The 25,849-nt window shown below is 46.2% G+C and overlaps 1 protein-coding gene and 1 long non-coding RNA gene across 7 annotated transcripts in view; one reads left to right on the forward strand and one right to left on the reverse strand.

The window, feature by feature from the left end:
* Nucleotides 1–25,849, reverse strand: part of RUNX1 (RUNX family transcription factor 1) — a 179,606-nt gene that overhangs the window by 22,901 nt on the left and 130,856 nt on the right. For 4 of the 6 annotated variants that reach the window (XM_050715651.1, XM_035545878.2, XM_035545877.2 and 1 more), the window contains 2 exons: nt 6,592–6,753; nt 2,387–3,730 (listed from right to left, as the gene is read on the reverse strand). The exons of 1 other annotated variant lie outside the window; for it this stretch is intronic. In XM_050715651.1, coding sequence (XP_050571608.1) covers nt 3,237–3,730; nt 6,592–6,753 — 656 coding nt within the window. In that variant the 3' untranslated portion in view covers nt 2,387–3,236. Of the gene's footprint in view, nt 1–2,386; nt 3,731–6,591; nt 6,754–25,849 lie in introns of those variants that run through there. One more of the 6 variants, XM_050715656.1, reaches the window with a different exon arrangement.
* On the forward strand, nt 11,549–14,353 carry LOC118247678 (uncharacterized). The gene is made up of 3 exons (XR_004778519.2): nt 11,549–12,698; nt 13,670–13,884; nt 14,231–14,353. It is a non-coding gene; the product is annotated as an uncharacterized LOC118247678 (long non-coding RNA).

The following is a 25,849-nucleotide window of genomic DNA, read 5'->3' on the forward strand; positions in this document are numbered from 1 at the left end:
CCCACAGTGATTAAACAGTAATTAAAAGGGATAATAAACTTAGGTTTTCCTCTGTGAAGAGGGCACTGCTTTGTTTCGTGTTTGACATGCACAGAGAGGTTAGACTCGGGAGTTTAGCTGCTGGCAATTATCACAAGTGAGGGCTGGGAAATCCAGGTTTTGGTTACGTTTCAGCAAAGACACAGGTAAGTGTGGTGGCCAACTCTGCACTTTCTCATACTGTTCACACCAGGGAGTGTAAAATTAAAGTTTGTCTTTGAGGCAAGCATGAAGACAGCAGATGCGTAGCCATCAGAAACATTACATATTAGGCCTGATCTCCCGGCTGAGAGATGCCATGTTCTTCTGGATCCCTGATGCTTCAGTTTCAGAAGCGGACAGCACAACACAAAGGGCTAAAATGGGAAAAGGGCTTTATAGCTGAGAGCAGTTGTGGCTGTGGCGAGAGACCAGCCTGGGAGCGCACTGACCACACCAACCTCATTCCTGCCTCCGGGCTGAAGTCACCCAGCCACCCGCAGCTGTGCCCTGCGAGCCGAGGCATCCAGCTCCCCTGTGGTTCCTCACCCTCACTTTTGGGTTCCCACTAGCAGCACTACGCACTTGGGTGGTCCGGTCACAAGGCCGATGGGAAAGCTGTGGTCAGCAATGGTTTTAATTGCACAGCGACAGAGAACGTGTAAGATGAATTCTGCAACAGAGCTACTGTTTAGTGACGAAGGACTTTTTTTTAGGCTACTGAAGAGGTGAGGTTCTAACTATGTAAAATGTCACAACAGGTAGGGTCTCTCTATTTCCATATTCAGCAAGGTCTCCATACTTCCAAAATGCATTTTTAACTGTTCTGGTATCATTTTTTGGATGTTTTCTGCCTTTTTTGTTCAGAGCAAACTCTAGAAAATGATAAATAATATTATGCAGAATTAAAAGCACAGGGCCATATATGTATTTTAACAGAACCATTTTGAACTTTTGCTGAGATCTCTTGAAACACTCCCTATTTTCTGCACAAAAATGACCTTATTGACAATGTAAATTCTTCAATTTGTAACTTTTCAATACCAAAGTGCTACTGCATCCGTCTTAAACAAAGAAGCAAAATCATATATAAAAAAAAGAAAACTTGAAAAACAAATGGTTTTAAATAAGTCCAGCTGTTTTGCTGCCTGCAGCCAAGGATCTTTTTAATTTGAATCCTTTTAATTTTTTTTTTTAAACATCAAACACTGATCTGAAGTCCTGCTTTCAAATACTCTCTGAGTTGATCTGCAATTGTTTCACTCGTTTAAGAGGTACATTAAATAATAATCAGATCATTTGGAACGCACACGTGTCAACATCAGCAGTTTGCAATTAATGAGTAGTACAACAACTGCATTCAGACCAAACCCTCAAATATAATAGTGCCATAAACTTTACAGTGACATCTGATATGTTTGTGCTGTAACGATGGGCAATGATGACGACTCTGTATTAACATACTGTTAGAATAAGGCTTGCAGATTTGCTACAGGACAGACTAGTTTGTGCACCAGTTTTAAATCTCCTTCCTCTTCCCTCAGAATTTGGTGGCGGAGGAACCGTTAAGGCCCCTTCTTCGCTGGCCTGCTTTCCAGATGAGCTTGACAACCCTGTTCAGTCCGAGCTATTTTGCGATGCATGACTTGATCTATTTTCCAGTAGGCTGGAACATGGCTCTTGTACTGCACAGAAATCTTGGCTCCACTAAGCCGGGAGCAAGTCTCACATTGATTCTAGCAGAGCCAGGACTTCACCCTTGCCATGCTAACCATGTGTTGCCTTTTGATTTGAAAGACTATGTATAAGGCCTCTACTGGAGTTCTTAGGAAGCCCAGAGAAGCTCAGCAGCAGAATGGGACCGTATGAGGATGTATTTAATTGAGAGAATATAGAGTCTGCCTTATGATATATGTACCTCCTGATTACTGATCCTGAGCATCACCACCGGTGATGAAGGAAAAGTGAGGAAAGGGTGGGGAGAGATGACTCCACTGGGTGGGGAGGCACAGTGCCTTCACGGGGCTTCTGGTGCATCAGTCGTTTCAGTGAGAACAGGGCATCTACACACCTCTGAGGCTCAGAGCCCAGTTAGCTGAGTAAAATGAAAGGGAGAATTGTAAACAATATTTCTAGGTAATTAGGAGGTCACTTTACCCATCGTTTTTCCAGCCTTTTTCAATGTGATAAATTTGACTTTGGCTGCTACCAAAAAAGGCAATTGCTGATTTTTTTTTTAATATAGGCATATTTAAATAATAATAGTATCAACAAATAAGAAAAGTCTAAATATCAAGCATAAATATCAATGAACTCATCAAAGTAGTACAGTAGTTGAAAATGACCCAAGGCTGTAGCCGTTGTATTAAAAAAAAAAAAAAGTCCAAGAGAAAAAAGTTAAATTAACTTATTGAAAAAGGGCTGATTCTTTCAGTTGACAAAGCAAGAAAGAAGCAAGCATGATTAAAACAACAAAAAAAAGTAAAATCTTTTTTTTTTTTTTGCAATTTATAAGGTGCCAAGAGAAATAAAACAAATTAGATGCAAAGCAGGATGAGTTGCATCCAAAAAAAACCAAAAACAAAAACAACAAAAGAACCCAAAACAAAACAAAAAAAACAGCAATAAAAAATTCCGTATTCTTTGGAATATACAACATGGTTAAAAAAAAAAAAGAATGGGTGAAGTCCAACATATAAAACCTCTCATTCACAGCATTGCTAAAACAGAAGCGTTCACAGTTTCCCTCTGGGAATCTTCCTATACTTCCTTATAGTTAATATGTCCGTAAGATGCAGTAAACTCACTAAGATTCTTTTAGGTCTTAAGTCTTAAAAATAGAAGTGAACTGAAACTCTTTAGGGCTGTGGAGACCTTCAAGCCCGGGCACGTTTGAAAGCCACGGGCCTGGAAACAAAACGGGTATCTTCCTACCCACCCTCACTACCTACAGGCCACCAACCTGAACGTCCTCCTTTCCAGAAGCTCAGCCCCCCGAGAGGGTACCTTGTTGGCGTGACGCTGCTTCTCCAGCCCCACAGCTGGCTGGCCAACACACGCCACCGCTCCTGGGAGCGCTGACTTCTGGAGAGTTTGCTTCTGGAAGTGATGTATGAACATGGCAGGGCCCACAAGCAAGACAGGTGTTTATGGGATACCTACGGGCATCGGTATATCGAAAGCACATTAGTCCTGGCCCATGACTACTTAAAATGCATTCAGTATGGTCGCCACACCGCTTCCTCTAGCCTTGCTGTGGTGCCCATGTTAGTCGGGGAGTTGCTGTGGCTCCCTTCTGCCTCAACCACATCGCTTTGGTTGGGAAGGTTGGGGTTGAGGAGTGTTGATCCCGTGGAAGCATTGGTGCAAGGAGGGTGGATGCGTGGGGGAGACCGGTCTCCCCCTGAGATCATGGAGAACTGATAGGACCCAGCCGAGGTTCCGTAGTAGAGGTGGTACGAGGGTGAGCTGGTCTGGAACGGGCTGCCTTGGGCCTGAGAGGAGCCGGGGTACGGAGGCGGGAGATAAGTGTGGTATCTCGTGGCCGTGGACATGGCAGACATACCGATTCCTATCCCCGAACTGACGGGCGTCGGCGTGTAGGTGAACGCTCCCGGGTAGTGCATCCGAGGATCTGAAATGGAAGGGAGCGCGGAGAAGGAGCGGTCGATCCCCACCCTGGGGTCACTGAATGCCGTCAAATCGGAAGCACCTGCATCACAGGGAAGGAAGGCAGAGCAGAGAGCTGTTAAGCTGGCGGAGCAGAAGTTCACCTTTTCACGGCGATAATCAACATCTGAACCCTGTTCTACAGCTAGCCAAAGTGGTGCTGCTGGGAAAAGAACAGAGCTGTCCCTCACCTCATCTCTAACACAGTCACTGTAGTGCTTGCAGATCTGGATGTTTGGATTAATTTCAGTAAAGCAGCAATTAAAGAGGAGTGCCAAGCTCTCACCTTGTTTTGTATGTGTATGCGCTTGCTCTTAAAGACCGTACAGCACATACAATTGTTTACAGTTCCAGTGTCCTCATCCTCAGCGGCTGGGTGGGGAATGGGGATGCAGGTCTGTCTTGCTCAGAATCACATGAGTCACCAGGGACACTGATGGGACCTAAATACAAATTGTCCGGCTTCTGCATAGTCTCTCCTTGCTCCCAGTTTTATTTGCTGACTCAAACGGGAAACTCCCTGGAGCACACATTGTCCTTTGGGTACACAAACATACACAGGCGAGGTCTACACACACAGGCTTAGCCCAGCTGTTAGCACTTAGGAACACAGTTCCACATTGACTCTCAACACTACCAAAGTCAAGAAAAATCAGATTCATTTAAGGTCTTTGAATCTGGGTCTTCATATAATGTCTACACAGTTGTTACTAACTTCTGAAAATCTTGGCTGTAATGAGGATATAAAAAAGCAATGCATTTTTAAAGCAGAATTATATATTTCGGAGTTGGACTTTTTTTTCCCCCTTTCATTTGTACTAGAAACCTTTCTCATCTTGCTAAGCAGGGGTTTTATAGGATGGACAAATTCTGCTCCGCTTTGTCTGACATCAGTGAAAGGATGCCCAGTCCCACCATCTCCTTCTCTGGTGTGCAAGGATTAAACAAGAAGAGCAGATAATAGCCTCTTTAGAAAGAACCTTCATCATGACTCAGATTAATGGAAGGTGTCAGTCCCTAGAGTTGGCAGCAATGCATGATTAAAATAACAATAATAATTAAGAAAAAAATCTTTCCAGAAGACAACTTCTCCTGTCAGACAAGGCGTGGAGTCGGCAGGAGCCATGCGCTGAAGGAAATACTCATGAGAAGAAGCAGAGAGAAAACAAAGCTCTTGGCTCTGACTGGTTTTAAAGCTAGAGCAGACACACTCCAGCGCCAAGCTCTGAAAGCTCATCAACCGCGCAGCCAACACGCTGATGAATTTCTACAAATTTCTTAGAAAAGCTCTGACGCATGCTGTATGCTTCCTTTTTGAGTTTGCCTTCCGTATTTATTTTTTTTTTCTGGAAGATCAGTGGGACCCCTGAAGACACTTTCTTCCCCCAAACCCAAGCACATTTAGATTTAACACAGCAAGATACGCTATGGTGTGGAATGGCGGGAGGTTAAGGATAGCTAAGGTTGAAGGTGACATCTGACACCCTGCCAGATTTTAAATGGTGCTTCCACACCTCATTCCTGAGAAAGAAATCAAACTTCTTGAAACTGCCTAGACACATCACTTGTCAGATGCAGGTTTCTTCTGCCCAGTTTGGCAAACAGCAGAATAATAAAACTTAATGTCAAGGTGTTTCAAGTATGTCCCATAGCCTTCTTTTTTCTTGTGAGGCACCATGTCTTTAGATGGTAGGACCTAAAATCCCTCAGACTTGCTGTCTGTTTGACAATGCGGAATTTAAATAGGCAGCACATGTGTGTGACAGTAACGGGGTTGGGGAGAAAGCATTGAAATATTTTTCTGGAAGTAATGAACGCCATTTAATGTAGAGGTAATATTTCAGAAGCATTATAAAAAAACAAGATTTGTAGAGATGAGCCTCCATGTACAGAAAGAGCTGGGGGAAAATTAAAAAGAAGTCTTTTCATAAAAAAAAAGAAAAAGTGCTTCAATGAAAAATGTGGATATTTATGGACTTTTTTTTAAACAATATATTTTCTTTTTTTCTCCCCCAAGAAAGGGTTCCTGCTTTTTTTGGGTAGGTCTGTGATGTAATTAGCACCCAGCACTAACAAATAGTTTTCTTTTGGTGGGCATCATCCATTTGACTCTTCCAAAGCAGGTTCAATAATGACAACAACAGGACAGGCTGGAGCACATTTAAGTGGTTCCCTCTGATCTTAGAAGAAGCCCTGATTATTCAAATGAGAGCAATATGTGCGGCCAAATAAGATATTTTTGAAAAAGCCATGTGCAAATTTGGATTATATGGCTCTCATTCATTTTAGGAAAATTCCTGCTATTGAACACACACATATTGGTTCAATATGTGGGGTTAGAGTCAGCATATGGTCAGCTGAGTATGGTGCAAACCACAGGGGTAGCTTTCACTTCCACGCTATATTTTTATGTTGGCTTGTAAAGCTCGGCAGTACAATTTGAGAAAGATGTAACAAGACAGTACAGCGCAACACTTAAAATGTCAAAAAATACTATCCTGCATGCAGCGTGTCCACCCATAATCTGCTGTACTCTGGTCTGAATTTAGAGTGAGGGGAGGAAACAGAACTGAAGTATCTGTGGCATTCATTTCTTGGCAGATACGACAGCTCCCCGGCTATCTAAATGATTTTAATAGTTCCAGACATCTTCAAAGTGCTACTTTCTCCTGTTCTTTTCTCTTTCAACAACGACATGCTGGGCCCCAAACCATACTCCCTCGCTCTTTGCACAAATCCCAGAAAACCATTAGGGAAGGCTCGCTACAGAGGGCCCAGCACAAGCTTCAATGGCACAGGGGAAAAGCTGTGGCAGCAGGCGAGGACGCAGCACCCGTTTTGCTTGGGCATCAGCCAGGGGCTTCAGCAGGACCCGGAGCAGGGCACTGACTTTCAGGCGCTTACCAGAGAGGCGGCTGGAAAGCTCTGCGGTGAGGGATGTCATGCCGCTGGCCCTGCCGGGTGATATCGGCGTGGCAGGGTGCACCGAGGGGGTAGCGATGGAGCCCAGGTACTGATAGGACTGGTCGTAGGACCACGGCGGAGACGGCTGTACTTGCCTCGTGTCTGCAATGAGAAAGAGACCTATAGGCTGTTTTGAATGGTAACACTTTGCAGTCCAGTATGCGAACCAAACGGCGTGGTGGACGTGGAAACTTAAATGCCAACGTAATTACATTTCAGTTCCATAATCCCCCTACAGATGAATTGCTTTCTAAAACACTATTTCTGCATCTGGGAGTTTTGAGTGGTTGATTTTTTTTTCTTGTGAAGCTTTTTGCTTTTTCCCATTGTCGGTAGGCAGCGAAAACCGGTCAGGGAAAGCTGAGATTAAGCTTTCCGAGGTGAAAGACTACTCATTTCTGGGATGCATTAGTATTTCAGGCTGTGTGTTCACAGCCCTTTTTGCCAAAAAAGCATGTCTTGCATGGCACCATGAAGACAAAAATACCGAGCTGTGAGTGCTTCTGTGCAAGCGTGTACGCAGAGAGAGAAAAACAAGATGAAAATGTGTCTGTGTGGGAGAGACGGAGAGACAGAGAAGGGGAGTGAGACTAATCTCCTCCAGAAGGCAGATTCCGAATTGGATGGCTAGGACTGGGGATTTTGTCTTCCTCCATCTTTTGAAAATCCCAGCCTTAATGAAGAAAGAGGTATTTTGTACATCTATTTCACATGCACCATGCATAAAATACAGAAATACAATTCAGAGGGAGGGGTGCATCTACTAGCAGTGGCTGAACTTGGGGAACAGAAACCCTGGCACAAACTGGAACTGCTAAGCTGAAAACGCAGAAGCTCTGCAAGTACAGGCTTTTAGGAGAAGTTTCTGGTGCTTGGAAGCAAAATCCCAAACCGCATAGATGCGTAAAACATTTACTTAAATAGGGAAAAACACTAGCCTATTATTTTCTAGCCCCAAGACGTTTGAAATCAAAGATGCATAGCAGGGAGTTTGTCCAAACCAGTCACACCAATGTAGAAATAACTCTATTTTGCTTATTTAATCTTTGCATATGAAACTGGCATTTTTGAGTGTATAGAAATGTCTAGTTTTTGTATAACTCATAGTGAGAAAGAATCCACCCCCCTTCCCTACCCACAACATTTTTTACTGTTTTTAGCAAAATCTTTTTCCATTTTCTTCAGCACTAAGAGCGGTCTCCTGCAGCTTCATCTAGCTAATTGCCTTTTTGAAAGAAGCAAATGTTGGATGGACTGCATTCAGATAAAACTGATACCAGCATGGAAGGGAAATTTCCCAAGTCTGAGATGAAGGACTTTGATCTTCCATCAGAAAGCCCATCTGGAAATTATTATTTTGTTGTGCTTTATGGAGATGAGTTTTACATTTTGTTTGTTTCATCTCTTTAGAAAATAAGATTTATACAAAACTCCGAGCCTTTCAAAAATAACTAGTGAAGGCATTTGCAGACTAAACTTAAGTCTCCTAAAGATTTTTCTGCTGACTAACATATTCAAAATCAGATATTATCAATATTTAATTTTTTTATTTTTTTTTTCTTTAGGCAGACTTCCTTAAAAATAAATTCAGTTGACTCATGTTTTAAAAGCAACATCCAATTGGATTAAATGTGCTTTAGTAGCAACAAACAAAAAGACATAGGCACAAAGCCTGCCGCATTCTGAACTGTAACACCATCTCGCTGTTAATGTATGGACAGTGTTTATTAAAGATGACAGGGAAACAGACAAGGGAATTCAATCTCCAGGGGAAGCATTAGGATAAATACCACAAACCTTCGGCAGAGTAAGCTTTGTAATGCTACGACACCGCGTGCTTCGGTTCCAAAATGGGGTTAATTAAATCGCGCCTGCCTTATTTCAGCACCCAGTCCCACTGATCCCAGTTCAGCAATTCAGCCGAGTGCTGGGGCTGTGATACGTGTGCTGGAGGTCCCCGGGCCCGGGCTGGAGGCTCCATAGTTTTGTCTTCCAGCCCGGGGAGTCCTTGGTGTGTCCCGCCAAGGCTGACGCCGCAGGAGCCAGAGGCTCCTCTCCGCCACCGCTCTCCCAAGGGCTTTGTCCAACGCTGCCACTGCGGAAGGAGGTTCCAGTCGGGGCCACGGCCTCTCTGCTTTTCTGCCTTTTCAGGAGGGAGGAAACTCCACGTTGCTCCCGTTCTTCTTGTTTTGTGGTTGCAGGGAAGCTTTATTTTCGAACAAGGAGAGTTGTGGAGCACATCCTAAAGTTGGCCACGTCCCCAGTATTTGTTCTTGTTTATTTTGCAGCTGAGCGCCTTTGACTGGAATATTTTATCACTTGCTCTCAGGTCCTCAGCTCCTAGCACTGAAGGGAAGAGGGGAAAAGTCACTGCCTCCAGAGGGACCTATATAGCTGCGAAGGTGGTACTGCCGCCCATCCGTGTTTTTCAGACTGAAAGGAGAGAACACGCTGTCTGTTTTCTCCTGTCGCAGACTTCCATTGCCTGGCGGGGCAGCTGTCTGCCACTTTTCTCTCGTTTCTTTCATCGCTGGCTCTTCAGGACAGGGGCTATGGGCTTGTCTCGTACCTTGCCCAGCGTCCACAGGATAAACTCCGTAAAACTCCATCCCGCTCCATAAAACAGCCCCCGGTGCAATAAGCATACAAACAAGGGGACGAAGATGCAGGAAATGCTGCAGCAGCAGCTGCAGTAGCAGAAAGGGAAGCAAGACCTTGTCACAGCTTTACTAAACACCGACAGGGCTAAAATGAAATACAATCTCTTCTCTTCTGGTGCGACTAGAATTAGCCTCATGCTGTGTCCCGACTGGAAACTGGATAATGGACCAAATACACGTCTACTAACATCCGGAAAGAGCCTACCAGGGTATTTGACCCGCCTCATCCATTTGCTATCATTACCAACCTCTGGGGTATTTGAAACAGTGACAGCCAGCCAGAGAACCCCCCATTATTAATCTCACAATCCCATTAAGTCTTTCTTAAGTGAAAGTTCTAACTACCGATCAATTTTACATCTTGTTACCTGTATTCCCAGTCCCTGTATCTGCTATTAGATACTAAAGATCAGCTTTTTTTTTGACATTGGGTTGGTTAAGTTGCAATCTATTCAGGGATGTTAATATAGCATATTATGTTACATACACACATGAAAGCAGGTTATGCTGGCTGACCCCAGGCATCACCGTCACAGTTGTTTAATAACAAGTGGAGAAAAGAATCACTGTAGCAGCATTTTTATGGCAGCATTTCACTATTGAGAGGCAGATTCGGCTCCCAGTCAGGGCAAGGTCTGCATTTCCAACAGCTTCAGTAGAATCTGGAGTAGGGGTCTCAAAGAATATTGTTATTTTTGTGATATCTGCTTTTTTTCAGCTTTCAGCTTACCCTAAATTAAACTGGAACAGATTCAAATTTGGCGCAGGATTAGGCTACTCACACACACACACACACAAAAGACAACTAACCCTTTCTGAATGTATTGCTCTCTTCTGTTTTCTGCTTTCAAAATAAAGAAATGCACTTCTCAGACGTTAGTAGCCTGCCGCAGGGAACCAAATGTATGGATCTGTGTGGCTGAAGTGAATTGGGTGAAAATGCACTGAAAATAAACGGGAGTTGCTTCCCAGCTCCGAATATCTGTGAAGAGATTTGCAGGGAGAGCTGCCTCAACAAAGGGAAATAACAGGGCTTTGGGCCCACACGGTGTTAAAGCCAAGCGGGGCTCCAAAATCATTTAAAAGCAGATCAAAATAGCACGAACCCAAGGAAGTCGGTGAGCTGTGCCCAATTCTCCCGGTATTTCTCCCATTAGCAAGTACTTTCCATTTCTGCTTTTTATGGTGTGAGAAAATGTATTTAAAAACATGAAAACAGTTATTAATTGCAATAAACCACTCCAGGGCGAGAATTATGGTGCAATAATTCACACCTTGCTGCCTAGTCACTAGCTCTCGGCCTCTAGCCTCATGCCTAACAAGCTATTAAGCAGAAAGCACTGAACCATCCTTCAAGCCTCGTCATGTTTTATTGCCACGAGAAGGTTGCGCTCGGCTCGTTTGAAAAAAAAAAAAAAAAAAAAAAGAGGGGGGAAAAAAAAAATTAAACCCGCAATTAAGCTCTACAAACGTTGCATAACGCTCGGTCGGTGAGCGAAACCGGCGTCAGGGCGCGGGGAAGCATCTCTCCCGGGGTGATGAAGGCACCGGCAGGGGGCGGCGCGGCACCGGCTGGACCTGGGGGGTGGGATGGGGGCAGAGGTGGGGGACAGCACCCCGGGGTGTAAATGGGGCCGGGGCAGTGGGATCACGGCGTGGCGTGGGATGGCAGTCAAGGTGTTCGCTCCTATCCCCTCACCTGTGCTGTGTGATGAATGTAATGAGCCACAGCGGGCTGTCGAGAAGGTGGCTGCGTGTTTCGAGCATAAACTCATGCCTTTTAGCCCAATCACAAACTTCACTTCAGCTTCCACTTCAAACCGGCTAACAGGTCCCGCTGCACCTGCGAGCCGCAAGGGCAACCCGCCCGCCGGTGATGTGGCTGGGTCCCGCACACCTTCCGCTCTGCGTTTGCTCGCGGGGCCGAGGGAGACGGCTCTCGGCGTGTCACTGCAGGTCAGACACCGCTGCCTCCGAGCCAAGCGGGGCCGCGGGGCCAAATCCCAGGATGATACAGCGTGTTCCTGGAAGCCGCCGCGAGGAGCAGCAGGATGTGAGTCAGGAGGCGATGGCGCGCGTCGGGAGCCGGCAGCGGCCTGCGAGGCAGCAGGTACGCCTCGCCGCTTTCCCCTTGCTGCCCTGCCAGCTGCCCTGCCAGCTCCCCTCCACCTTGGGAAGCATCGCTACGGGGACAGTGCGCCTTCTGCCAGGGATTTGACAAAGCCCCGGCCAGGGGAGGTGAAGAAGCCGGCCCCGAGGAGCGAGCGGTTAATTAGCCGCTGGCTGCATCGGTGAGGATCCCGCCGTCCTCGGCGTGGCGAGCTGAAGATGCGTTGCGAAACAGCCGCTGCTGTTGCCAGGCTTTTTTCTCGAGTTGCAAAAATTTCTGTCAGTCATACGCAACAAACCCCGAAAGTCGCATAGCACCGGGCTTTGCAATTCCCCCGCCGTCCTGGCAAGCACTATAAAGGCAGCAACTGGCAGAGACGGGGTGAATGAAAGCTGGGATTAGTTTCCTGGTGTCAACTCGGAGGCAGACAAGGGAAGAGCAGGATCCTTAGCTGCTTTGAACAGCTTTTCTGAGTCTGGGATTCGTCTGCCTCCCCTCCCCGGTCTGATTTGCTAATCTTTCCAAAGGGAAACAGTTTTTATAGTGTGACTTTGCCTTCCTTTGAGCGTAAGGCAGGAATGGTCCTGACTGGACTTGCTCATTCAGAGAGGTGTGTTGCTTAATAGGGGAAACGGACTGCGAGCACAGAAATACTCCATGCAGCTTTATGCTCAGGAGAAAGATACCGCCCGCCTAAAACCTTCTGCTCGTCCTTTCCTCCTCCCCCACCTTTTCCAGCATCTTTCACCTGCCTGTCTCTCCCTGACTCTTCTTCCCAATTGCTTTCTCTTCTTCCTCCCCGGCCCCTGAAGTTTCAGGTGAAGGTGTGAGCAGCGCACACTCCTGCGTGAGTCCGACCAAGCTCTTTTCTAAAGCAGTGCACCCGAAACGATTCAATTTCTCTCCCTCCCTCGGGACCCAGCAAATCCTCTATCCTAACTGAAACCAGGACACTAACACAGCACCGTGAAAAGGTGTCATCTGCCGGCAGCTGGAAGAATTAGTCAGTAGCGTAACTAAGGGGGACTTTCCGAAGGATCAGTCCATCACTGGCAGCAGCAGTGGCAGTAGCTGTGGCAGCCGCCGCACAAGGCTGGTATTCTCGTACCTCTCAGCGCTGGAACACCAGGAGCTGGAAAATTACAGAGCCAACTGTAAAATTCCACCAGCAGCGACTCCAGCCTGCAGGGTGGTTTCCCTCCGTGTGCCCGGCTGTGGAAACCGCTGTGGCACCGCAGAACCACCTCCCAGCACAGCAGCCAGGAGGTTTCATCGAGGTGGGTGAGAGCTCTGATTTGCCCCCAAGGCAAAGTTTTTCAAAGCCTTCTAATCTCCACGGAAAATTTATAGGAGATGAGCACTCACTCCTCTCCGCGGCCTTGAAAAGCCCCTTTTGGGTTGCTAACAGGTGACAGAACTTATTCTGGTTGAGAACAACAGTGACGGACACGTTGTGTGCCTGGAAATGTGTAAGTTATGGGGAGGGGAACCCACCCAAATCCCCAGCTATTCTCTGGGAGAGAGATCTTTGGCAGGGACCTCCTACCTGTGTTTGTTTTCATTTTAGTTCAATATTACTGTGGTTTTGTGGGGCATTACAAAGGCTAGAGAAAATCTAGAGGCATTTGAGCTTCCAAAAAATCTCCTGTGGGATAGGAGGAGGAGAGAATTTCCCCATACTGAGGAATAAGACTCTGGAGACTAACGGAGACAAATATGAACCTCAGGCAGAAACCTTTCCCAAACCAGTTGCTGACGTTGTTGGTTCTAGCTGCCACGAACTTCCAAAGAACTTCCAAAGTATCCTAGGTATGGCATGGACATACAGGAAGGTGCCAGCCCCTGAGAAGGATCAAGTAAAGAAGACCATGAGAACCCACGGACACAAAGTGGTGTAACCAGGTGCTGGGGTGCAGAGCACCAGTTTTGCTCTTCGCTCCCCTTTGTATTCAGTTTCTATGTGTAACCTATCCCCCACTGGTCTTCTCTGTGGCCCGGATTAGCAAGTTAGCTCGTTTCTTTTCAACACTGTGCTAGAAAGGGTCTTGAGGAAGAAAATGGTGCAAATCTGTCAGTGCTTTTCAGCATATCAGTCCTCCAGTGCTGACCACACCGACAGAACAGAAATCTTATATGAACATTTTTCTTTAGCTTTTCTTTAGAAATTGATGGCAGGGAAGAGAAAAAAAAACAAATCAGTGCATCCTAACAATTTGTTTGAATTTCCTTCACTCTCTTTGTGTCCAAGTCAAGAAATTAAGCGCTCTGGTGATATTAAGATGCCTGGAAGTGCTACCAAGGGCAGCAGAAGAAAGCACCTGTTCTGCTGTGTGTATTTTGGGGACAGAAGGAGCAATGAATATTCCTTCAAGTTTAAAGCTTCCTTAATGAACTGCCTGGACTAGCAGAACTGCATACGCACAACACACAGTAAAGAAGGACCGAAGTGGCATTTTAGGAATGGTAAGTGATTGCGGGGAGGGGGCCCCCCAAAAAAGTACTCAGGGTTCATTGCTAACTTGGTGCCAGAATCAGGAAGTGCAGACAGCTCCAAATACTGTACTGTGAAAACTCTGATTTCACAATCAGCATATGTGCTGTCCTAGCAGGTTAGTACATAAGCTGCTCAAATGAAATATAAACCATCTCTCCTACTGAGTAAGCACACTCCTTCTGGGCTGGCGTCACTGCTGCTTTGAAGAACATGATGGCATTATGGGCAAACTGCAGTCTCTCAGTGCCAGTGACACACAGAAGTTGGAAAGCTGAGTTTTGCAAATTAAGGATGCATTGTTCTTTGTCTTGCAAGGTATGAGTCACCCCGGAGAGCTGCAGGTATTTGTTCAAGAGGGAGACTCCATTCCACCGCTCGTCCTCCTCTTCCCTCCCTCCCCGCATCAACAAGGAATGAAATAAAGGAATTCAGCCTTGACCTTCCACTCTTTTGGCTCCTCTGTAAGAGACAGGCAGCCAGACTCGATGCCGCTGCAGTGTTTTCCCCTATCTCTAGGCACACTGCTAAGGCACAAACTGAAACAGCGAGGGAATCAGGGACAGATAGCACGTCGGTGGCGGCGGTGGGCAAACATCACCCTTTGTCCCATTGTGCCCAGCCTGGGAGGTTGTGAGATGTGGGGCCGGTGGAGAGGGAAGGCACGCAGGATGACAACGTGTGCACGTACACGTGTGTACACGCACGCACACACGCACACACTTGTCTACTTGCTGTATGGCACGGCAGCTCCTGGGAGCGCTCCCTGACCCGTCTCGGTAAACCCACACCTAGAAATCTCATCTCTGTGAGTCTGGAGGGGAATCCCTGACCTGTCCACATGGCAAACCCCACCTGACAGCAGAGACCCCCTGATCCTGTCCCAGCTGCCCGCTCTGCAGGTCTTTTCCAGCCTAAATGATTCTTTGATTCTTCTTTGATTTTGTCTGCTGCTCTAGGTGCTGGCTGCTGCTCTCCTCCTCGCTTTCCCTGAACCACTCTAGTATGTGAAAGCCTCCCAGCTAATTAATTACCTGATCCTCACACTGCCCCCCGAGGAAGGGTATCATTACAACCTTCATTTTAGCAGGAGGAGAACTGATGCACGCAGAAAGCAAGGCTCCAGCTCAGCAGAGCACTCAGGGCACAGAGCTCAGCACTTGGCTGAGTCAGAGCACATATGAATTACCTGATGTCACCCCAGCAGGGAAAGTTCACCTGGAAAAACAGCTTGGGGGGGATGTATCCACTTTATCCTAGTTAGCTCACATCCTGAAAGCAGTCTACCTGAAGCATAGGGCTCAGGTGGGGCACAATGCTCCCCAAGAAGCAGGTCCATCAGCCCATCTCACTGCCCTGCTGCTGGCAGGAGAAAATGCTGCTTTCAGCCTGCCTTGGGCAGGTATGTCATGCCCTGGAAACGCAGACGTAGCAGTAGGGTGCTAATTGTGTAAACGTGTAATGTTGCCTGCTGTTGGCCTGGCTCTTGGGGGAGGATTCATCCCACCTGAGAGATCTACAATGTAGGTGTCTACCTCTGAGCTACTTGTCTAGACTCCCTTTATTGCCAACAGGGCAAAACAGACATTGTTGGAGAGCAAGCCATTGCAGCTAAGGGAGACATCTCAGCCAAGCCAGGTGAATCACACCCGAGGAACAGCTGTTTCCCTCCCTAGTTGCTGATTCCAGACAACTGTGTCAGACGGAGACACACAAAACACGGATGTCTCAAGCTGGGTGAAATGAATCCCACCCTGGTTACACCTCCAAAGTTTCTCTTTCATGGGCAGAACAAGACGAAAGGAAGTGTCAAGGTATCTCCTGGGCCAGGACCTGGAAGTCGCACTGAGTCAGTATTTGCAGGCATAGGACTACCTGTGCCTTCCCCTCTAGGGCAATGCCAGGGGGCTGGACCTGACCCTGCTGGTCCTGGGGGGCTTCTGATAGCCTGGTGCCCAGCCCCTGAGCCATTGCCTTACCAGGACTTGGGGTGTTCAGAAGGGCGGTGGTGAGTTCACGGCACAGCGAGGTGTTCCCTTGCTCTCTGACTACAGTTCAAGACAATTAAACACCAGGATGAAAAACGGATTATTCCCACTGGAAAACAAATGCCATAAATGAAGGAGCAGAGATGAACGAGGAAGTATCCGCAGTCAACCGTGAGACAGAGTGATAAAGGAATGACTACGGTGTGGCCTCAGGTATCTTACAGGTTGCTGCTGCTGATGTGAGCTAATTACACCATATTAAAGTTCTTTAGCCTACAGATAAACAGAAAGTCCTCATCAATCTCTCTCTCTCTCTCTTTTAATACTTTCAGTGCTCCCTCCCCTTTTTCCACATGAAAGTATTGGAAGAAAAAACTTGCTCTCTGGAGTTTACAGTCATTTTATCCACCACAAAACACTGACCTTGATGTGAACTAATTAGGATTGCAATAGATTATTAATACAAGTCAGTAAGGTGGAGTTCTGTCAGTATAAAAGAGGCCTTTGAAGATAACAGCCATTTACACTTTCATGATCTCATCCCAAGTGTGCAGAAGAAAGCCTATAAACTAATAAAGTAGAATTCATCTAGGGGCACTCTACACATGCAGCAGAGTATCACCCTCCAAACTTTTATTCAGGGTGGCAAACGAAATCTGCTTGGACTCTTTTAAATGCCAACACAAATCAGGATTAAAACAACTTTTGGTCATAAGCAGATCTCTGATGATCTAAAGACACACGGGTTCATTTTTTTTTTTACTTAGAGAAAGGAAGTGACATATCAAATGCAACCTTCATACTTAACAGCTGAGGTCACCTTGAGAAAAATGATACTGAGCCCCGTGGTATGAAACCTCTCTCCAGAGTGCAGCTTTGATTTACAAGGTGAAGTAAGGTCTTCTTCATGCGAACATATATTTGCAATGTGAGTTTGATTTAGAATGATGCACTGATTTTTTTTTTTATTTTTTAAGTAGGTAGCTAAGAAGCTGTTGCTCATTATAGTACTAAACCAAAATGGACTTGTTGGAAACTCTATTAAATGATCTGCTCCTCTAAACTGTCAAGCTGGTTTTGAGGAGATCTGCAAAACCGAAATGGAAAATGAGTTAAGCCCAGAAGTATGTGCTGAAAGCCCCAACTCACTGGATTGTCAGGGGCATTCAGTCCAGAAATACATTTAAAATACCTTTTAAGAAATGCTTTGCTTCCTGTACGAAATCCCTTGGCACTTCCTGTTTAGCCGAGGAATGCATCGTCCTGCACTGGCGGCCGTCACAGATCCCACGCAAGCTGTGGCACCGGTGGGTGGCCCGAGGATGTCTCCCCTGGCCCTCTGGTGAAGCAGGGAGGCCAGAGGAGAGCAGCCGGGGGATTAAAGAAGGACTAAAAGGAAGCTAAGGACTCGTCTCCTGGTTCAACCCCTCTCCGCAGTTGCTCAAGGCATACATTCATTTTGGCTCAGCGTGCGTGTGAGCTCTGCGGGATGTATTTAAACATTACCCTGCTCGATTTCAGAGCAGGCCAGATCTAAACCCGAAGGGCAAAAGGTACAGGTGGAACAAGCCGTGAGGCTAAAAGTGCTTCTCACTTCAGTGAGACGCCAGCCAGAAGCTCCCCGACTCCCCGCAGGGCAGGGAATGTGTACCCACGACCTGTAAAGGACCGACCGTAAGCCCGGGTTTGTGTGCAGGTGGTGCTAGCAGGATGGGTGGAGTAAGGAGGAACGGCATTCAAGGAAAACTGATCCAGTATAGAAAAGAAGTGTCAACACATGTCAAGTGTTGCAAAATGGCCCAGTATGGAAGAAAAAAGTAATTCGCAGTATTAAAACAAACAGCTGCTGTGTTGCCAGGCTGAAGAAGTTTTCTTCTGGGAATCGGAGATGTGTGATGTTTGATAAAAATAGCAGCCTTGTTTCATATTCTGCATAAACCATCTTAAAAATTAACCACTATACCTTTACTGTACTAACTAATTTTGAATGACTTGAAAAATACTGCTTGCTATAACCTCATTTCAAATTGCACCAGGTGACCAGCCAGCCAGCTCAGAAATATCATGTAAAATTATTGCTGTCTGTTGGCAGTTATGAATTTATAAAACACTGACACATCAAAAAGTTTTTAGAAACTTAGCTAAACACAGCTAAACTCCCTTGCACATGCTGAACTGAGCACCTTTATGCAACTGAGGCATGGAGAGGAAGATCACTAGTCATTATTATAAGCAAAAAGAACTTTTTTCCATTTCAGAAACTGTCTCAAAGCTAAACATAATCTTAATATGTAAGCAATCAAATATTAAATAATTGTTTTCTTTCATAAAGAACACAAGTAAGAATAAAACAAAACAAAGGCTTTTACATTTAACTTAAAAATCCAATGTGATGGCAAGAAAGTAAGTTATTTTGGGTTATAGATCTGGCTTGGTCAGAGAAAAAAAAAACTTTGGAAATTGCTGTAATTGAAATATATTTACATTTTCAAAATTAAAAAAAAAAAGGCAACACTTGGAACAATACATTTAAGTTCAAACAGAAATCATAAATTTGCTGTTGCTGTCTTGCAGTTGTTGATATTTTGGAACCACCAGTAAGACAAAACAAAAACCTCTTCCATTTATGTGTGCAGCTCTTTAATCTGTTCAAATTAATATGCCGTATTACTCATTTTTTCCCCGGCGTGATCCTAAAATGATTGCTTAGCTGCACTTGCATTAGCCTCTCCTGCCAGTGAATTAAATGTGGAATGGTTTATTCCCCCATCCTCCAGCAGCTCTTCCCCCATCTTCACATGCTCGTTTAGCCAGTCTGAATTTACAGATAAGCTAATGATGAGACACTAGAAGGCAAAAACAGACAATTACCTAGGCAAATGTTTGAAGGATTTGGGCCCTGGGGCAAAAATGCTGTTTACTAAAGACTGAAAGTGCCATTTCTACTTAGTACAACCGAGTGTGTCTGAACTCAGCAGTTCTGGATAGTGGCCACCAGTGGACTCAGAGCGAGTTTTATAGGTGTGAGATAACATCACACTCCTGTCTGCATTTCATCACCGCAGGGCCTTTCTCTGTATTCTGAAACAAAGGCGTGCAAGTACCAACAGAAGTATACTTCACCATCTGTCTTTATGTTCACTCATTGCATGGTTAATCATTTATTTTATGCTGAAGACCACCCCGACAAGGTGCAAGGGCAGATCCTCAGCCGGCCTACTCAGTAGAGCAATGCCAGCTTGCACTGGCTGGAGATCTGTCTCTGGGTCTAGTTCTGTGCCTTTCAAAACTCCCTGGACGTGTGCAGGGTTCTCGTGTTGCCCTTTCCCCTTCCTATTTCCCTCCTCAAAAGGTGTTTTGGGGATAAGGAATGAGGTAAGAGTCGAGAGGAGGAGGAATGAGATGAGTGAGCTGCTCTGCATTTCGGGCTGCCCTCCTACCCCTGCCTGCAAGGCCACAGAGGTAGGACCAGCAGTGGCCCTGGCAAAAATGGAGGGGATCGGGATGTAGAAGGGAAAGCATAAAAAAAAGGATGTGGGAAAGCACGACTGGTCTTCCACACCTAGGGATGGCCCCGGTCACCAAGAGCTGTGTGGTGCACGTCTGCTGGCGCTGCAGCACATCTGCCAGCTGAGGAAGCCCAACTAGCTTTCGCTTATATGTGGCAAACAGCTACACGGAGAGAGTCTGGAAGGCCACCGGCATTTTTGGGCTGTTTCAGCAGTAGTACAAACTCCTGCTCCAATGAAATGCTCAGCCAAATGCCTCCCATCTGACTTGGTGAAAAATTACCGTTAACATACTTGGTGGAGAAAAGCCTGTGTGGGACAGGCCTACAGCTCCTGCCTCCCTTGCCACTCACCTCAGTGGGAGAAGGGCACAACAGAAAGGTCAGGAAAGGGCTCTGGGTTACAACCAGAAGTACTGCCCAACCAGAAGAGAGCTAGGAAACAAATCTGACTTCATTTTGATGCAACACCTTGAAAGAGAGGGCCAACAACGGAGTTTCCAGAGGATGCGCATCTGAGATACCCGAGCACAGGAACTGGAGGAGGAGGAGTGGGTGAAGGGAGAGCACAACAGCAAAGACAGAGACTGAGACAAAAATCGGCCTCCTGTCTTCACCTCAGGAGTTAATGATGCCTGGAGCCAGGCTGATCCTCCACCCAGGCCGAGCCACTTCAGTGCCAGGAAGTGGAGGATCTCGGCCACGCTGGCATCTGAGCCTGGCACCTTTCACAACCTCCGAGATCTCAAGAAGTGGCCCTGCAGTGCTGGGTAAATGACACAGGTGCTAGGCAAACTGATAAGGAGCTATTAATAGCGCTGACCCATGTGGAGATAAACTTCTCAGAAAGTCTGTGAAAAACTGTGTGCCCATCTCCCATGCCTAATCCACCAGGCATGGGCCTACAGCGTGAGTCCTCAGAGACCAAGCCTTAATCACATTTAACTGCCAGGATCAAGCTATACTTTTCACAAGCACTCCACTGCCTTTGTTTTGTAAACCTGTTTTCCCTTGAAGAAAAGAGGGGCATGTTGCCTCAAAGCATTGGGAATGTGTCTTGTAAGGAGACAGCATTTCCTCAGCCCTCCCTTTATTTTTTTTTTCCTCCTTCTTCAAATGTGAAAAATAAGTTGTATGACAGCCTTTGGTGGAGATGTGTGCAACAAGGCCCTCATTGTCTCAGACAGGTGTGAGATTGGAATTGATTCAGCGCCAGCAATCCCAGTATCAGAGCCAGCTCTGTGAGCTGAAAACATACACCAACCATCCAGTAATACCACTGCAGCCAGCCAGAGACTCAACAATTTAAGGCTTAACACACACACAACATAAATCAGATGAGGATGTACCAGCCAACCGTCAGCTTCTTGGGCATATGCCTGCAGACCGTCTGTGCGGATCAGACCTTGCCTGTTTCGGTTATTGGAAACATTTTTTTATTTTTTTTTTCATATAAAGATGAGAGGCTGGGTGGAGCAGCTAGCTCAGACACATTTACATTTGCCCTATCTTGCCCCAACAGCCCTCCTTTGCTTGCTGTTTGGAGTCAGGACTTCTTGTAAAGTTGCTTTATTCCAAGTGCAGGAGGGAAGGAATTACATCTTGGGGAAATGTTTAATGTACAAATACAGAAATCACATGGACACACTTTCAGTGTGCACCACCCTCAAGAAACAAAACCATTCTCCTTCCTTAGGAGTTCAGGAGCATGATCGAACAAGCACAAGAATTAGCACAGCTGTTTTTCTTTCTTTTTTTTTTCTTTCTTTTCTTTTTTTTTTTTATTTTCCTTTTTCTCTTTTAAGGATGTGTTTCCTTCACTTTTCCAGGAAAACCTGTTTCTGCACTCTCTCCTCTCCGCCTTCACTTCTCTCACCTGCTTCACCCCAGCGGTCCCTGAGCTATGTCTGGCTGGGTTACCCACCCGGTGAGGGCACGGGCAGTGTGAGTGCAGGCAGAGGCTCAGCCACACGCAGGACTGATCCCACATGCCACCCCGCCACCTCGGTCATGCTGGGGTGACCCATGACAGACCTTGCCTTGTTGCTGTGCCTGAGGCTGCTGGCAAGCTCTGCTCTGCCTGGTTTCTCCCTGTGCTCCTCATGGTGGAGCCTGCCCTGGTCTCCCACACCGTATAAGAAGAGCAGTGTGCAGCTGCGCTGGTGGCACATGAAATGCATGCTCCCCACAGGCTTTCAGGTCTGAGCACCAAGCCCCTGACTAGTGGCTGTTTCATTGCAGCAGCCTCCTCTGCCCTTGCTCAGTTCCAGCTGCCCCTGTTTTTGCAGCAGATCTGGGGATGGAGGTAGGTGACCCACGGGGATGGCTGCAAACCTTGCTACCAGGTGGCTCTAGTTCCTGTGTCCTGTGGGATCTCGCTCAGCTCCTGCATTTCCCAACATGGACCCTTGCCAAGTGAAGGCTGGCAGAGGCTTCCTGGGGCCAGGGCTGACTCTTGGCCCTGGCACGGCTGCAGGTCCCAGGCTGGTCCCCTGCCACATCCATCTGCAGGGCTTACCTGGGCAATGGGGGAGGGCTTGCAAGGCGGTGGCTGGGGAGTGCCACTGCCACAAGAGCCTGGCACAAATGCCCAGGTATGTGTTTAAAAGCTGAAAAGAGGGGGTTTCAAAACAGTGTTTGCAGAGCAATGGCAATCTGCTAGCAATCCAGTTGTACCTAGGTGAGCGTCAGTTGGCAAACCTTGGTTTGCACTCATTTGAAACGTCTCAGTCCCTTTTGTGTCGTTCTTTTTCAAGTTAATACAAGCGCTCACTTTTATAACGTATGGCAGAGCAGAACTGTTCTCTGGTTGATACCTTATCCCATTAGGTAATTAATACTGATTCTGAATTTGCAAATGGTTTTGCATGTAAAATTGCTCATGTATATATAGGTCTCAAGGATATCAAAGAGACTGTTTGTTCGAGCAGTTATTCACGTGCTCTCCTGCAAAATGAGGATCATCATTTGGAGCTGGGATTTTTAAAATTAAATGTGCTTCAGTAAGCATATGCAGTGATAACTCAAATCATCATAAACACCGTACTAGTTCAGCTGGCTCTAAATCAGCATTACAATAATAAAACAAACATTTCTGACTAAATGTTGTCTTTTCTACAGTTCAAAGAATATAGCAGTCTACAGCAACCTCTGAATACTGAAAACTTATCAATGAATAAAGCAGGGAGTATGTAAATTTTTGCTATGAGAATGATTTTTGGCTGAACTATGTTTCATTAGTAATGATCACCTGAACTTGATCCTCAGGAAATAAGAACCTGAACCAGCCAAGTGATTCCTAAAAGCTCTGGTAATTGTAATTATTTAAAAATGCAAAGGACGTAAACCACAACGGTTTAGATTATAAAGCCTGCCTAGTGATCCTGTTCCATTTTTGGGTACCTAATCAAAGACACTGAAAGCATCCCTTTTTGCAGAAATCCAGGCTCCTTGAAAGTGCCTGGGGTTGAGCACCAAAACCTGGAAGCTCTCAGAATCACCAATCTTGAACTGATTATCTTGCCCAGTACAGATAAATGGAGTAAACCTCTGAAACAGACCTAGGCATTTACTGTCAGAAATCGAGCTGACCTTCAGAGCAAAACCACAATTTTTTAATGGATCTATTTCCCATGCCTTTGTTTTTCAATGCTTTTAAGTGAAGAGATGTATATATAGAATGAAAATGCTCAGACGGAGGCAATCATCTGTTTGACTATATAATGTGTGCTTCTCCACATAATTGATTGTTTTACAGAGCACATCCAAGCACACTGTTCTTTGCATGCGAGCAATCTCCTTTTATAGTGGTCACAATATACTGAACACGTAGGGAACACATATAAATAAGTTTACTAATGGTGCACTGTGTAGTCAGTCAAGCAAGAGAAGCCCTGCGAACCCTCTACACACATGGGACCATTAGAGACCTGCTTGATGTAACATTGTGTTAAAGACAGGACAGTGGAAGAGGCAAGGGCATGCCTACACTTGGGGCTCCAAAGGAAGCCCCCTGCCCTGTGGATAAAAGCCCAAGGGTGAAGAGATCTGCATCACAACCCACGGGAGATCCGCGCACAGACCCATTGAGCTGAGGCAGAGTTTGGAGGAGAAAAATGAGAAGGTCTGGTGGATTCAGGTCTGCCTGGGCTTATGGACTAACCCGTGCGTTATTCTCCTCCTGTTTTTCCTTCTTTGTTTTCTAGATGGCTCTGCTCTAACCCCCCAGCAGTTCAGGTTTGGAAAGGCTCAATTCAGTATTTGAGGGAAAATAATACATTCAATTACAAAATCAAAGCAGTATCTTCTGGCACATGGGCAGCATCAACTGAATAATAAGCTGTTTTCAGTGGGTGTTTGTTTTTAGGGTAAGGAGTTCTTATTTATTTTTTGTTTGTTTTATTTACCATGGGAGGTAATTTGAGCTCTGGTATCAAAACATGTCATGTTCTGCCAAGAGGGGATTAAAGCAGAGAATGCTATGGAAAGAAACTGGATTTGTCAGTAAAGAACTAAGAGAGATTTTATTTACCAGAGTTTTGCAATCAGAGCTTTTAATCTTCATCACAATTGGGCTATTCAAAGGCCAAGAATATGCTTCAAGGGCCAGTCAGGAATAACCCCAAAAGCAAGGAGCAGCTGCCTCAAATGCTAAAATGCTATCAAGCACATGGCCACTTGCTGCCCTCCAAGGTTCACGACACTGGGAGCACCTGCCTCTGGGGCAGGCAGGGATATTTGCTTTAGACGACTTCAGCACGCCAATGCAAGAGGTGGGATTTGGTGCTGAGCAAGAAAAGCAGTGATCCAGGATAAGGTGTTCCCATGGAAAAGCAGGAGAGCCCAGAAACACAGCTAACCTCAACAGCAGATACGGAACATCATGGAGGTACAGAGGAGGCTGCATGAAAGCTGTGCTCTTGAGAGATGCTTAGACTTCTTCGCTGCCCAAAATGGGCAGGCAAGACCTTAGAAAGGTGCCTCCAGCACTGCTGTGCCATGGGAGAGCCAAAGAAGCAAGAAGTGAGCCCGGGGAATTCACTCTTGTCTCTGACCATCACGGTAGCTACTGAGAGCACTCACCCTGGGCTGGAAACCTCAAAGCACCTACAAGAGTCCAGCACTGCGTCAAAGGGTGCCTCTGCTTCTGCAGCGACATAACGGAGTGTGGAGTTTGCCTTACTGATTCAGGAATGGCAGACCAAAGCAAAACAGAGAGAATCGCTGTGCAAGTTAAAAGCTGAAACAGGGATACTTGTTCCTACCTGCAAGCTCTGTTTCTCTTAGCGGTATCCATCAGCTCGACATTGTTCTCATGTGGTAAAAGACATGGACTGATTAATGAAAAATAAAACTGGTTGGGCATGAGCTGCCAAATTTTATCAGTGCCCAAAATATTCAGCCAGAGAGCTAGAGGCATTTCCAAAGGCATCTCTGTAGTTGTCACGAATTTCTCGAGGGCCAAGATGCTTGGCCATTACCAAAAAAATCTTGATAAGTTTTTCTAAAAACTTTTTGAAACATCAAGTTCCAAACAGCTTGCCAAGTGGTATGCAGAATGACTTTGACAAACCTTAGAACAAAACAGGGATCTCTAAGCTCCTTTCCTTCTGCTTTAAAGCCAAGGTTTCCCTCTCTTTAGTTAAAGTCGTCCTCTAGGATGCTCCATGTTGAGGACAGAAAAAAAAAAAAAAAAAAAAAAAAAAAACAGAAGGAAAATTTGTGTAAGTGGTGATGTTGCTTGGGGACTGAGAACATATTTGCTGCCTTATCTACTGCTTTTTTAATCTCAGGAAGTGCCAGGCAATTGGAATATGAAGATTGGTATCTTTTAAATATATCGACACTTGGAAATCTTCTGGATTAAACACCATTACATAACTCTTTCCATTAGGGCGTTAAGTTGATGAAAAAGCTGAGCAGTTTCAAGCCCTTTCTTTTCGAGAGCTGCCTGCAGGAAGGCAGGCAGAGCTCTTGGACAAGGCTGGTGCCCCCGGGGCAGGCGCCGAGGAGCTCGCTTCCTCACCTTGCTCTGCCCTGGCTGGGACCAGGCTGTGAGCTGTGGCTGGAGGGGATGAAACCTCGTGGCTGGACGGCTTCCTGCCACCTCGACCTGGGAAAGTCTTCTCCTCAGCAGGCCAGGCATGAGGTTTGCAGCCCCCGCTACCTGCACATGGCGTGAAATGGAGGTTGTGCTGGTGGTGCTGTCGCTGGGGACCTGGCTGAGATGTGTCCTGGGAAGTGCTGGAGACCTGGCGATGGAGGTGGGAGCCAGGAATGCACCGGGAGTCTGCAGGCAAAGACTTTGTCTCGGCACTGAGACCCAACAGAGCAAAGCGTTGAGAACATCCCTGAGCCTCCCACTGCCTGTCCTGGAGAATGAAATGTTTCTCGTTTGGCCTTGGTGAAGCCACAGGTGTAGGGAACTGATCAAATAGAACA

The sequence above is a fragment of the Cygnus atratus genome, chromosome 1, assembly GCF_013377495.2.
Source record: "Cygnus atratus isolate AKBS03 ecotype Queensland, Australia chromosome 1, CAtr_DNAZoo_HiC_assembly, whole genome shotgun sequence".
Lineage (NCBI taxonomy): Eukaryota > Metazoa > Chordata > Aves > Anseriformes > Anatidae > Cygnus > Cygnus atratus.